The sequence below is a fragment of the Myotis davidii genome, unplaced genomic scaffold (genome assembly GCF_000327345.1).
Source record: "Myotis davidii unplaced genomic scaffold, ASM32734v1 scaffold1314, whole genome shotgun sequence".
Lineage (NCBI taxonomy): Eukaryota > Metazoa > Chordata > Mammalia > Chiroptera > Vespertilionidae > Myotis > Myotis davidii.
Window position 1 is genome coordinate 266,729 of NW_006285250.1, and position 14,196 is coordinate 280,924.

Consider the following 14,196-nt stretch of genomic DNA (forward strand, 5'->3'; position numbering starts at 1 on the left):
GTATATCTCGCGGATTAGCCAATGAAAAGGGTAGTGGTCGGACGCCAATTACCATGTTTCTCTTTTATTAGTATATATGTGTGTGTGTGTGTGTGTGTGTGTGTATGTGTGTGTATGTATGTGTGTATGTATATGTGTGTGTGTGTGTATAAAATTTGCCCAAGGTCACAAGGCTAGTGAGAGGTGTAGCCAGACAGCCTTCTTTAAAATATATATTTTTTAAATCTTAAAAAAAAAAGAACAAAAGAAAATGGTCCCAGAAAATGAAAGTCAGGTAGAACTTGTTCCCAAGTGAGAACTGAAATGGTGACTTTAGGTACAAAGTAATACCCAGTGTGGGCATGGTCAGTGACCACCTAGAAGGGGAGATGGGAGTTGTTGGATTCCATCTGTGGGTGATCCTCAATAATAGTTGTAGGCTTCCAGTCCTGGGCTGAGTTTTCTTTCATCTGGCATCATTTTGAAGCTTTGCAGGAAAATCTCCAAATTGTGACTAAATTTTAGTGTGAAAGAAAACAGAATCACTTATTCTTTTTTTAAAATACATTTTTTATTACTGATTTCAGAGAGGAAGGAAGAGGGAGAGAGAGATAGAAACATCATTGATGAGAGAGAATCATTGATTGGCTTAATTATTCTTAATGTTATTGTAGAAAAAGAAGGTAAATCTCGCTTATTAAACTCTGAATGACATTTTAAATGATATTTATGTGGAAGTGTAGATGACCAGAATAAATGTCCTCTTGGCTACACCTCAAAACCAGTCGTAAGCTGGTAACATACTACTGATTTACTTTATGGTTAGCTAGACTGCAGTTATTTTACTTTCTAAGACAGGGTTAGTTATTGCTGAGTTACTATTATGTAAAGAGTACCTATGTTCCATAGTATTAAACTGTGTTCATCTTCTGTATTCATTCTTTCAAAAATATTTATTGAGTGTCTGCCAAAAGCCATATACTTTTTAGTGTCTGGGTTATAGTGGTGCATAAGACAAAGTTCTTATCCCATGGCTCACATTCTAATATATACTCGTGTGTGTGTGTGTGTGTGTGTGTCTGTGTCTTCTATAGACTGCAGGCTGCAAAGTCAAGCTCTCTGGCTACACTTCTCACTAGCGTTGTGACCTTGGGCAAATTATAACTTCGGTTAGCCTGAGTTTTACATAGCTTCTCTGTACCTCAGCCTCCTCATCTGAAATATAGTAATCGATTTGATAAGGCTGTTGTGAGGAGGATTCAGTGAGTTATACTGTACCTGGCACAAAGCAAGCATTAATAAATGCTAATTTCTTCATCTGTGAAACATATAAATATTGTATATAGATACATATAGATATGCTATATTAATGTAATATGGTTATGTTAATGTACATCTTATGAATTTATTTTGAAAGCTCAATGGATAAACATTCCTTCCAGGATTTTAAATAATTTTAACTGAGAAATATTAAGCTTGCTATGTACTTTTATTTTTGTAAGTTCTTATTAATAGAAAGCAGTATATTTATTCTGTCATTAATTTTAATAGTCTTACAATTAGTTCGCTGAATTACCAGTTCAGCTTTTCTGTTTAAAAAATGAACCGTAAACAGTATTTTGAGTGCTAGTTCAGCATGTTCTGACAAAGTATGATGCATTAAAATAAAATTCATCATTAGCATTAAAAACGACCTCTGAGGTTGTAGGCCTTCATTTTTCTTTTCCAGTGTTGGAAACAGTCTTTCTGAGTCAAGTACATTGTAGTACTTCGCAGATATTATCTGTGTATAATGGTCATAGTTCAATTTTAAATAAATCATTTCATCAAATCACTTTATCTCTAACAATGTCAGTTTTCCATTTATTCTCACCCATTATCTGAGGTTCTTATCAACTTTCCCTCAGTAATATAATGGCCTTATATATGAAATTATAAAGTAATTTTCCAAGCTAGAATTAGATAGAATTACTTCTGTGTCAACCTACATGAAGATAAATCTGAGTATTTATGAATGGCTAAATGAGCAGTATATAAGTTCAGAGAAACATTTAGGACCACGTTGGGAAAGGGCTGGTAATAATTTTGGCTCTGGCAACCTCTGGCCGGATATAATGATAAAAAATAAAAAATCTTGTTTTAGAATAATTATGAATAATACAGGGTTTTCAAACTGTCCTTGTATGACCACAAAGGTGAGTAATGTAGTGGGAACTAATTCCTATAGGAGTTTACTTTCAGAGGTTTGAGAAGCTTGGCTTTGAGGACCAGATCAGATCATCTCACGTCTCCTGTGCCCTTGTCCACCTCCTTAAAAAGGGGACATAGTAATGCCTCTTCCACGGAAGGAAATGAAGTTGAGTATATAAAAAATGCCTTGCTAAAGTTATCTTTAAAATGCCCTTCCGCCTTCTTAATCCCTTTTGGTTCTTTGGAATAAAACAATATTGGCTAGTTTTATGTAGAAACCAAAATATGTAAAATCTATATAGAACTAGATTTTATATATACTAGCTACCTGTGGGAGCTGAATGTATATCAGTAGTTATTGTTTTGATTTTTATTTTTTCATTTAAAAGAACAGGTTCTAATAGTATTCATTAAAGGAGATTTGCTTGGTGTTTAGAAATTGATTTTGCTGGTGTATCTTAAATCTCTCTCCTGCCTAAGAATATTCTAAGTTACTAGGGCCTGTGGTATAAGGGCAGAGCAGACTGGTATTTGTTTCATTAAGCTTAGGCAAGCTATCCAATTACTTAATGCAAATAAGAAAAGTTTACACTAAACTCCTACTACTTTGCTTAAAACTCTAGAGAACTTAAATGAGGAGAGATACGTATTTAAAGGAAGGAAATTTAAATGAAACTTATTATCACGGGCTTAATGTAGAATAATATTAGGCCAGGAGATGTGATATAGTAAGTGGGAAATGCTAATAAATAAAGAGAATGTATTCTCCAAGATACTTGGCAAGTTTAGTTTTATTTTGAGATAATTCTTAAATCTTTGGCAACCCAAGTTAATAATGAAAGACTTATTTTTATCTCTTGCCTTCTCTTCACATAATAGGGACCTTACCAGTGAAGTGCTGCCTCTCACTGTCAGTGAGCACTTCCCCTCTTTCTCTTGCAGAGTGTTTACAAAACAACCTGCTCTGACTATAGCTCAGCATTGGGCGGTAGCTTTCAGTGAGGCCCAGCAAGCAGGGCCATCTCATTCGGCTCAGAATGAGAGAGAAGTTGTTTGAACATCTACCTTTCATAGATGACCATTGAATTAGGGCAGCTTGGTGGAATATAAAGCTAAGGGCACTGAGAAGAAGCTCTGAAAAGAACTGAGAATACAAGCAGCTGTTCTTTGCAAAATGGTTGTGAAAGGATCTAAATGAATCAGTGAGAGAGGACACTTACAAGAAGAAAATGTTGCTGTAAATGAATTTCTTGGAGGGGAGAGTTGGGGAGATGAGGAGTAATACAGCTTAGAAGTGTTCAGTCTGTTGCTTTTGCTTCTAAAGTAAAAAAGGAAACCTCAACTAGTTACACCATTTATGTGAAACTTGGCCCTTTAGAATAATTGGAAAGAAAGCAAAACTGTCTTCTAAGTTTTTTTCTTCTAAATTGCCAAGGTGATTTTAAGCTTTAGTGGACCCTTTAAGCCTCGCATTAATTTTTATTGAAAACTGTATGTGTTGTGTGTGTCCATGAGTGTGCTGTGGGGATGTGCCTGTGTTTTAAGAGAGTTCCCTCTGTGTCTCTAGATCTGCAAACCTTTGGTCTCTGAAACAGCAGTCACAGAATTAAGACACTGGCCTTCCCTATGCTGCTATGTCAGCATTAATTAGATTTCAATTCAAATATCAGCTCCCTCTCATACAATTTCACAGTATCCGCACTTTGTATAAATAATGTTTTTTCAGAGTTTGAGCTTCTTGAGGGTAAGGACTGTCTCCTTTGCTCATCATTTTATTCTCAGTAACCAGAGTAGTGTCTGTCACCTAATAATCATACATAATTATATTATGTATATTGAATGAATTTGTGAATCCCATTTATTCTGACTTAGCATACAGTTTTATCAAGTAGTAGGAAACTTGAATGAGACTAGAAATATAAGTGCCCCGTGAGATAACGATAAAATTTGGAGTAAACACTCCATAGTTTCATTTATTCCCTGCTATCACTTTTCTCAAGAGTTTTAATGGAATGGGGAATAATATATTTAATGTATGATGCTTGTAAAACTTTTAACTGAAAGGGACCTTAGGACTATATGTGGTTATATATATAAAATATGTAGTTCAATCTTCACATTTTAAAGCTGGGAAAACTGAGGTTTATTAAATTGTCCAGCTACGTTGCTGGTAAGTAATGAGGATTTGTTCTGGGACCTCTCCTAAACTCCTAAAGATATAGGCCTGTTTATAAGGATGAATGAAAGTAAAGGTAAGAATTAAGAAAGGAAAATAATTTTCTTTTTAGTCAGTTTGTGCCATTCCCAAGTCTCTCTGCAGCCAAGAATCAAGCACAGTTAGGTACGGTATTCCAGAGGCTATGATAGCATAGGGTATAGCAAATCTTTTATATTGAAAATATTATAACATCCTGCTGTTTTAAGTGACTTAGTGTATTCTGGGATTAAATCACACTCGTGACAGTTAGAACATGGTGGCTTGGCCCTGTAGGCTTCAACTCATCTAGTTGTTTCTAAAATTCTGTTTCTTCAGCTGGTTTTCATTTTTTGTCTGAGTTTGGAAATATGCCATTCATTTCTTTATGAATGGGTACATTCAAAAGTATTTGAACACTTACCGTGTGGCAGGGACTGTTAAAAGAATTGGGGATAGCCCGGCCTGTGTGGCCCAGTGGTTGAGCATCAACCCATGAACAAGGAGGTCACGGTTCGATTCCCAGTCAGTGCATATGCCTAGGTTGTGGGCTTGATCCCCAGAAGGGAGAGAACAGGAGGCAGCCAGTCAATTCTTTCTCATCATTGATGTTTTTATTTCTCTATTTCCCTCCCTTTCTTTGAAAACAAAAAACAAAAACCCAAACATTAAAAAAATGTGTCTATATAAAAAAAAGCATCAGGATATAGCAGTGAACAAAAGTAGACCAGGTCCTTGCCCTTCTGGCAAAGAAAGAAAGGCGCGTGAAAGGATGGGGCCGCCAGGTCATTATTGCCAATTTTTGTTTTAGAAGCCCTTGATGATAATAAAAAGAAAACGGAACATTTTATTGATGAAAAATTGAAAACAAAGATAGAGAAAACAAAGCTGTATGTGGTGAATTGGGAGATTTTTCTTCTTTTCAGAAAATCACTGCTTTCTCTGTATTTCTGATCCCATAGTCGGTATTATTGCTGCTACTTACCTAACGTGTTGATTGCTTATTCTGTCACAGGCATTGTGCTAAGTGCTTTGTGTATATAGAACCCTGTAAGGTAGGGATTATACCATCCATTTTACTCTTGAGAATACAGGACCCAGGGAGGTTCACTAAGTACTTACTCAGTAAGTGGTCGAGCCTTGATTTGGACCCAGGAGTCGGTCTCCAGAGTTTGTGCATCTGGGCCAAGTATTAAGTATTACAAGCTGAATAGCCTATATTTTTTATTATGACAGTAAAGGTTTTTGTGCTCAGTTTTTTGCTTTTATTTGTTAACTTGCCAAAACTTCATGATATTTCTTAAAGTTCAGCCACTTTTAACTCCATGTGTAATTAAAATTTATGCCATATGCAAGAAAATGCAGAAAAAAACATGTATTTATTATTAAAATATACTTTTTAAAAATGTGATATACCAAATATGGTAGACATGAGAAAAGTCTAGTGTATAGAACTCATTGTATAAGTAATTTTTATAGTCGTCCTCTATATGTATCTAAAGTGCCTTGTGAGCACAGTGCGTGCCATATAATAGGTGACCCATAAATGATAGTAATTTTTAGTATTTTCGTTTCTACTTCACTTGTAAAGTAGGTAATAATTTTTACTTTCAGATGATAAGCTTTTAAAATACTTTAACAACAGAGGATGATAACCTGATTCAGTAACCTCAGCGTTCATATGTGGATCTCTCCTTTTATATATCTCCAGGATTTATTTGGGTAAATCTGCATTTTGGTAATTGAGGGCTGAGGCCCAACTTCAGTCTGCATCAGAATCACTTGGCAGGCTTCCTACAAGACAGTTTTCTGGCCACCCCGAGTTTCTGATCCCAGGAGGTGTGGGGTGTATCTGAGGATTTGCCTGGCATTCTCCCAGGTATTGCTGGTTTGTGGATCATAGTTTTAGAATTGCCACTCCGGGAGTGACATGACTTCTAATTATGGCTGTTGTCTTACAGTCATACATGTCCAGTGAGTTAATGTGTGGAGTCATGATGTTGCTGCTCTTACTGTGAAATTTATTTTGATATGATATAGAGAACTTTGGTTTGTATAAGTATAATTGCTCTTTATTGCTTAAGAAAAAATATTCTAGCAGTTGCTTTTGCATTAGACAATTTCAAAGTGCTGGTTTTAATTTGTTTCTATTATTCATCTTTATTTAAGAACACAAAAGCAAGCAGGTTTAATTTTTAGGGGGAGGAACGCATTACAACTTTTGATTTTAGAAGCCCTTGACGATAATAAAAAGAAAACGGAACTTTTTATTGATGAAAAATTGAAAACAAAGATAGAGAAAACAAAGCTGTATGTGGTGAATTAGGAGATTTTTCTTCTTTTCAGAAAATCACTGCTTTCTCTGTATTTCTGACCCCATAGTGGGTATTATTGCTGCTACTTACATGGTGATTTTATCTGTTATAATTGATATCTGAGGATTATAGTGTATCAGGATGACGTAGCAATTTAAAAATAGTAACACAAACTGTTTTCATGTGCTCTTTTCAAGAATTATTTAATTACTTATTTATTTATTTTTCTGGCCCTCACCCTACGATATGTTCACTGATTTTAGACAGAGGGGTTGGGGGGAGGGGGGTGGAGAGAAAGAGAGAGAGAGGGAGGGAGAGAAACATTGACTGGCTGCTTTTCTTTCATCCCCCTGACTGGGGATCGAACCCACAACCCAGGCATGTGCCCTGATTGGGAATCAAACCATGACCTTTCGGTCCATAGGAGGATGCTCCAAACTACTGAGCCAAACCAATCAGGGCTCAAGAATTTTTTAAAATTAAAATTTGATAGATTAGTACTGAGTTCCATTTGTTATTCATCATTTTCACTTATAAAGTAGGTTTCACTGAGAATTTCACTTATACCAATATAACAATTTTACCTTTTCTTTTCAAAGCATGGCTTAGACCTTTGGGGATATGATGGTATAGAGGGGTTATTCTCTCCAAGAAGAAAAGGCAATCAGAAAATCTTTGTCCATGAAATTAAACTGAAATGTATGCTCATTTATCTGAATACCTTTATGTGCCAGGCTCTATGGTGAAGATCGGTGCCAAAGTAATTTATCTTTTTCATGCACAATGAGGGGTTTTAGTGGATTGTTAGTTAATAGGACCTAATTGTGATGAGGTTTCTGATAAACCTAATGCAATAAGATGCTTTATTAATACAATTAGCATTGTGTGCAGGTTTTGGGAGGTACAGTTCTGCGGTTTTATTTTGCTAGACCGTAGTGTTACATTTGGTTTAGAGCTAAGGGACAAATTGGAGCAGTTCCAGAGGTGAGGAGCCCTGCTGTTGAAAGGCCTGGCTAGCTTTGCATATGAGGATTGTTGGAAAATGGGAGTAATTCACTGGGTGGGAGGAAGGGAGAGGGAGAGATAGGAACATTAATGATGAGAGATAATCACTGATAGGCTACCTCCTGCATGCCCCCACTGGTATCAAGAACACAACCTGGGCCTGTGCCCTGACGGATTTGAACCATGACCTCCTGGTTCATAGGTAGATGCTCAACCACTGAGCCACGCCTGCTGGGCCGAAAAGACATCTTAATTGTGATTTGAGTCCCCTACTGTAACATAAGATCCATGAGGACTGCGACATGTCCACCTTGTTCAGCACTGTGTTATCAGTGCCTCCTATAGGGTCTGCTGTGTATTCAAAACAGTTGATTTTTGAGGGGAAGAGATGGTCACCTTCAAATATTGGTCTTGTAGATAGATGCTTGTTAATTAGATTTATTACTTATATCTCAGAGAGCACAGGTGGCATCGGAATTTTTAGGCGGCCAGATTTCAGTTTTACATAAGAAGAACTTTGTAAAAGTAGCTTAGCAGTTACACTGGTAAACTCCATCTATTTTAATTCTGTTAGTTTAATGCTCAGGGAAGAGTTGCATGGGGATTTACTAGAAAATACAACTGCTTTTGATAAACTGTTGTCAAAATGATTTCAGCTGTTTCTCTTTATTTAAGTACTGTATTAAAAATAATGTCAACTAATAAATGTTTTCTTTCTAATTTAGACGTTTCTTGTCTTTTCAGACTAAAGCAAAGCAAAGAACTGGACCGGGAGAGGGCTCTTGCCAATGAGCAGTTAACCAGAGCTATTCTCCGAGAGAGGATATCGAGTGAGCAGGACCGCACGAAGGCAAAGCACCTGGTGAGCAGGAAACAAATAGTGGAAATGTCTTGTCTACAGGAAACCTCTGATATTTGGGGAAAGCTACATCAGCTTTTAGAGTCGATACAATTCATGTTCTCTTTGCTTCGATTTCCTTGTTTTTGCCTTTTACAAGTAGTAGGCAATTTGCTGAGATTAACCACGAAGGACTTGAAAAGGCAGGTAACTTCAGAATTATTGAAATAAAGTCAACACAGAGACATAGGTACATGCATGTTGCCTGAAGGGATAGTTTGTGTGTGTGTGTCCGTCCATCCATCTGTCCGTCCCTGCTTCCTCCCTTTTGATTTTATTGTATTGGAAATCTCTGGGGTGAGCAGCCTCGCTTGTTTCTGTGCTTCTGATGACTGCCAGATGTTAGTCTGGGAAGTCTCCAGCAAAGGTGAGGCAGGTTGGATCAGTCACTTTCTGGGCTTTAGAAAGGGGAAAACATAGTGCAAGGGCTTTGAGAAACCAAAAGAAATAATTAAAACACTTTTTTTTTAATTTAAAGAAAAGATGATATAAACTTGTCTAAAAATAATTAGTAATAGAAGAAAGTTTAAAAGGCATTCATCAATTTGTCATTATCTTGCAACCATTCCTTTCATTGGGTGTGTTTACCTCTAGACAGTTCAAAAAAATGTTTTTATTGATTTTAGAGAGGAAGGGAGAGGGAGAGAGAAAGAAACATTGATGAGAGAGAGAGAGAGAGAGAGAGAGAGAGAGAGACAGAGAGACATCAGTTGGCTGCCTCCTGCATGCCCCCTACTGCATGTAGATCAAGTCTGCAACTAGGGCATGCGCCCTGACCAGGAATTGAACCTGTGACCTCTCGGTGTCCTTAGTTTAGCAGACATTTGGGAATTGTTGAAAATTTTAAGAAAAGGGCCAGTTTCTGTTCTCTTATTCTTTCTCTCAGTCCTTTCTTTGGGAGGCTAACCTTTGACTGTATACCAATACGAAGAAACAGTTAAAGGAAGTTAGCATGTAATGAATCCATTACTTCAGTGACTTATCCAGGATCCAGGCTGAATGGGTAGACGTGAAGCTGGAATGGAGGTGATGGATTAAGAAAGAAATGTCAAGGCACTGGCTGGTAGCCATCATGAGGGGCGCACATGTTGATTGGAACTGAGGCCAAGACATGCGGAAGGAGAGCCAGGGGATGATTTCAGAATTAAAGGCAGTAAGTGTTGGGTAATTCGATCATTGGTTATATCTGCTGTGCTCCTGAGAGTCATCTTCACTAATGTCACAGCCTCCCAATTTGAGGGCCAGGAATGGAGTGGAGAGGGTTAATAGTGATGATGCAGAAGGAAGGCTGGGATCGAGCTTCTAGTTTCTAGCAGGTAGAAGAATCTTTGGCTGGCATTTTTTCTTTGTGCCCCTGTTTTTTTCTCTTGTCTTTACAGCACTCTTTTCTCTACTTTCTTTGTGCCTAAATTTGGACATATTGTCCTGTTCTTTTAGTTCAGGGAGATAAGCAAGATTGGGATTTAAGAGCACATTAAACATACACACATGCATATGTTAAAGCATAAAAAGAGTTTTCACCAAAAAATGTGAAAATATAAGTATTTCTTATTTAACAGTAACTAAAATATTATGTAATGTATTGTAAACTTGGTTGGAATAGCTATCTTCAGCCCATTTTTCTCTTTGTAACTTGCAAATCTTGTGTATTACACACATGTATATTTTAGCATGTTAAGCATAAGAAACTGGACTTGTATGTTCTGTTTTGTTAGGTCTCGTCTTTGTGATTCTGAGGATGTAGAATACAGATTGCAAATTGCCATGCTCTCAACTCCTGCATTTCAGCATCTATTATAATATTAGCCAAATAAAGCCTCAAATCCCTTAGGGCAGTGGTTCTCAACCTTCCTAAGGCCTCGACCCTTTAATACAGTTCCTCATGTTGTGGTGACCCCCAATTTCATTAAGGACCGTTTAATACAGTTCCTCATGTTGTGGTGACCCCCAATTTCATTAAGGTGTTAAGTGATTAATCACAAAAACAATATGTAATTATATATGTGTTTTCTGATGGTCTTAGGTGACCCCTGTGAAAGGGTCATTTGACCTCCAAAGGGGTCGCGGCCCACAGGTTGAGAACTGCTGTTTTAGGGAGTAAAAGTAGAATTTATACAATAGGATCATCACTGAGTCAGAGGATGCTGTCCTGGCTTGAGTGTTCTCAGACATCTGAGCAACAGTTCCGAGCCACAGCAAGGTGGCTGCCTAACAGTTTTACCAAAATATCCCCTTCATTGTTATTATTCATTATTATAGAAGGCATGCATATTCATGGGTAAAGATCAGAAAATAAATACAAAAAATATTGACCCACTTAAATTACCACTATCCAGAGATAGTTACTGTTAAGTTTCTGGTTTATTGTTTTTATATTTCTTTTCACATTCCACTAAGTCTCTATAAAACTTAGAGTATATGTATACATATGGGAATATGTATACACACAAACATAGGTGATAATAAACTTAGTCTTGTATAACTCATACAATAACCTTCATTTAAAAAATTAGACTATATGATAAAGGTCTTTCTATACTACTAAGTGTATATGTGTGTAGTCACTTTTAATGATTGAATGTATCTAACTGGATTTTTCTTTGATTATTAAAATAATACAGGGATATTTTAGAAAACCTGGGAGATATAAAAATTACTGAGGATCCAGCTCATTTGCATGAGGACAGCCATTATAAAAAAGACAGACAACAACAAGATTGGCAAAGATGTTGTGGCAATATAAAATGGCAGAGCCACTGTGGAAAACAGTATGGCAGTTTTTCAAAAAATTAAAAATAGAATTACCATATGTTTCAACAATCCCACTCATGGCTATTTATCCAAAAGAATTAAAAGAGTGACTCAAGGAGATATTTGTATGCCCATGTTCATGGCAGCATTATTCACAATAGCCACAAAGTAGAAGCAACCCACGTGTATAGTAGATGAATGGATAAACAAAACCATGGTCTAACAATGGAATGTTATTCAACCTTAAAAAGAAAGGAAATTCTGACACATCATGCAACATGGGTGAACCTTGAGGTCATTGTGCTAAGTGAAATAAGCCAGTCACAAAATGACAAATACAGTGTGACTCTACTTACGTGAGGTGTCTAGAGTAATGAGATTTATAAACAGTAAGTGGAAGGGTGGTTGCCGGTGCTGGAGGGGAGGGAGGAGTGGAGAGCTTTTTAATGGGTATGGCATTTCAGTTTTACAGGATAAAGAGAATTCTGGAGATTGGTTGCACAACAATGAGAATGCACTTTATATTCTTGAACTGTATATTTCAAAATGGTTAAGATGGTAAATCTTGTTATGTGTAATTTACCATAATTAAAAGTTAGAAAAGAATTACTAAAGATGTAAGCAATATTACACATATTTTTCTATTCAAAATGGTTTAGGTGGACAATTTCATTCTAACATGTATTACTCCATTTATTAACTAGATTATTTTTAATCGCTGGGTACCATCCAGGTTTCCAGATTCTGTATCCCACCAGCTTGTAAAATGAGTGGTGTGGAACTTCAGGCCTGCTATTGTCCCTTACTTTCGTGATCCTGAGCTGGGGAGGCGGGCATCCTCAGAACCATGACCCATGTAAGCGTCACCCCGGGAAAGTTAGCATTGCTCTGCTGTGAATGCTGGGCTCCCATTGCTGCATTCTCAACCGTAGTACGTGGGGCCCTGAGTGAGGGCCAAACATTGATGTGTTCTTCTTTATTTAGAACCCAAATGTTGCAGCCTGTAAGAAAGTAAAGGTTAGATTTCACACATTTGAAGGAATTGGAAAGCTGTCTTTCTGGAGAACGAGGGAAAAACACACACAAAACCCATGTAGTGTTGGTACTGTGAAATAAAATGAACTCCTCCCTCCTCCCTCATCTTCCTCCTCCCACCAGCAGTTGACACTTGGATTGCTGTCTTTTTAGATGTGAATCCAGGCTTTTCCTCCCACAGTTGTAGATGCTGGCTTTCTTAAAGCTCTTTGAAGGGCAAAGTCACGGTGGCCGTGTCGTTGAAGTTTCAAAATAGGATCAGATCGAAATTTTCCCCTTTGAAAGAATTGCTTTAGCTGGAGAAGCCGGCAAGTCCTGCTCTAGATTCAAGAAGGGTATCCCAAGCCGCCCATTCTACCTCTCGATGACCGGTACCAGTTTTCAGTCAACTAATTTTACCTGGAAGCTTCTGGGGAGGCAGTTCTCTGATAATTTATGCACACAAAATGTTAATTAGAATCCACATTAAAGCTGTGCTTCTTAGGAGCAGGAAAGCACCTGCTCCTAAGAGTGAAGACTAAACAAGAGGAAACCTGTAAAGTTAACGCAACGTGACATTTTGTGTGATGTTTAAGATCTCGTACAGATCAATCTAATATTTGCTGTGTCGTCAGATTTTTTTTTTTAATCACAGAGCAGGAAGCTGTATTTTTTTGACTTTTCAAATATATTTGATTTCTTCTTAAAATGTCAATTAAAATTTGATTGACTTCTTTTTCTCTCACTAGGCTGTTTTAACATTAGTCATTCCTTATCACCGCAGAATTATGTTGTATTGTCTTTTAAAATTTAAACTTGAAAAGAAGCCCCACTTTACTTAAGGGGATAGCTACTGAAATATTCTGGAGTTTATACAAACATACATGTGAAATAATATTCTTCCTCTTTGGATAGATGCTTTATTGAGTGCTTACTGTATGCTAGATACTGAAGATATAGAAATGAAGACAAAATCCTGTCCTTAAGGAATTCACAGTAAAATGTGGGAGATAGACTTAAAATAATGTTAAAAAGTGTTAAGTCTGTTATAGCGCCATGCTACTTACATTTTTGTGAGAATTCTCACTTTTGTGAAAGCAGGGACTTTTTTTTAACTCATTGCTGTTTTTCATTTATTCACATTCAAACTTATTTCACACATTCAAGTGCCTAGTATGTGCCATTGCCTAGTAAAGAGTCAACAGTCAGTTAATACTTGCTGAAGAAGTAAACAAAGACTTGAATCTACCTAAGCCTGTAAGTGGGAGGAGAGGAAAAGGGAGGAAGCTTTCCTAGGCCAGCGGTGCCTGAGCGGAGGCCTACAGTGCGTGTAGGCATGCACTTCACGGCGAGGAGTGGGGATGATCCAGCCTGTGACATTGCAGGCAAAAGTATGGGGACAGTGGGACACTACAAGGGACGGCCGAGTGGGAAGGGCAGTGCCAGGCGTGTTGAGGAAGGAGGCAGAAGCAGTTGGTTAAAGTCCTGAGTTTCATAGAACATAAGGTTTGAAGGGGACAAATGAAATCGTTAGAGGGGCATTTTGATAGCTCATTCTAGGGACATGTGAAGGATGGAGTAGAGGAAGAAATGAATGGAAACTGAGAAATCATTAGTCAGATCATTAGGGATTTTGGCCCCTTTCAACATTCCCCTCCATCACAAATTTGTTAAACACCTACAGTCTGCTAGGCACTGTTCGTTGCTAGAGATGCACAGGTGAATTCAACCTGGTTGCTTTTCCTCAGTCTCCAGTCAAGTGTAGGGCTGTGGGGAAAAGCATTCTTACCTTCAGTTTTGTTTTTCTATTTATGCTACAATTTTGAATTTGTAAAAACCTCATAGTATTT

General features: G+C 37.4%; 1 protein-coding gene across 4 annotated transcripts in view; it reads left to right on the top strand.

Annotated features, from left to right (window-relative positions):
* CHCHD3 (coiled-coil-helix-coiled-coil-helix domain containing 3) overlaps nucleotides 1-14,196 on the top strand; it is a 262,620-nt gene that overhangs the window by 92,739 nt on the left and 155,685 nt on the right. For all 4 annotated transcript variants that reach the window (XM_006755974.1, XM_006755976.1, XM_006755975.1 and 1 more), the window contains exon 4: nucleotides 8,428-8,545. In XM_006755974.1, coding sequence (XP_006756037.1) covers nucleotides 8,428-8,545 — 118 coding nt within the window. The remainder of the gene's footprint in view (nucleotides 1-8,427; nucleotides 8,546-14,196) is intronic.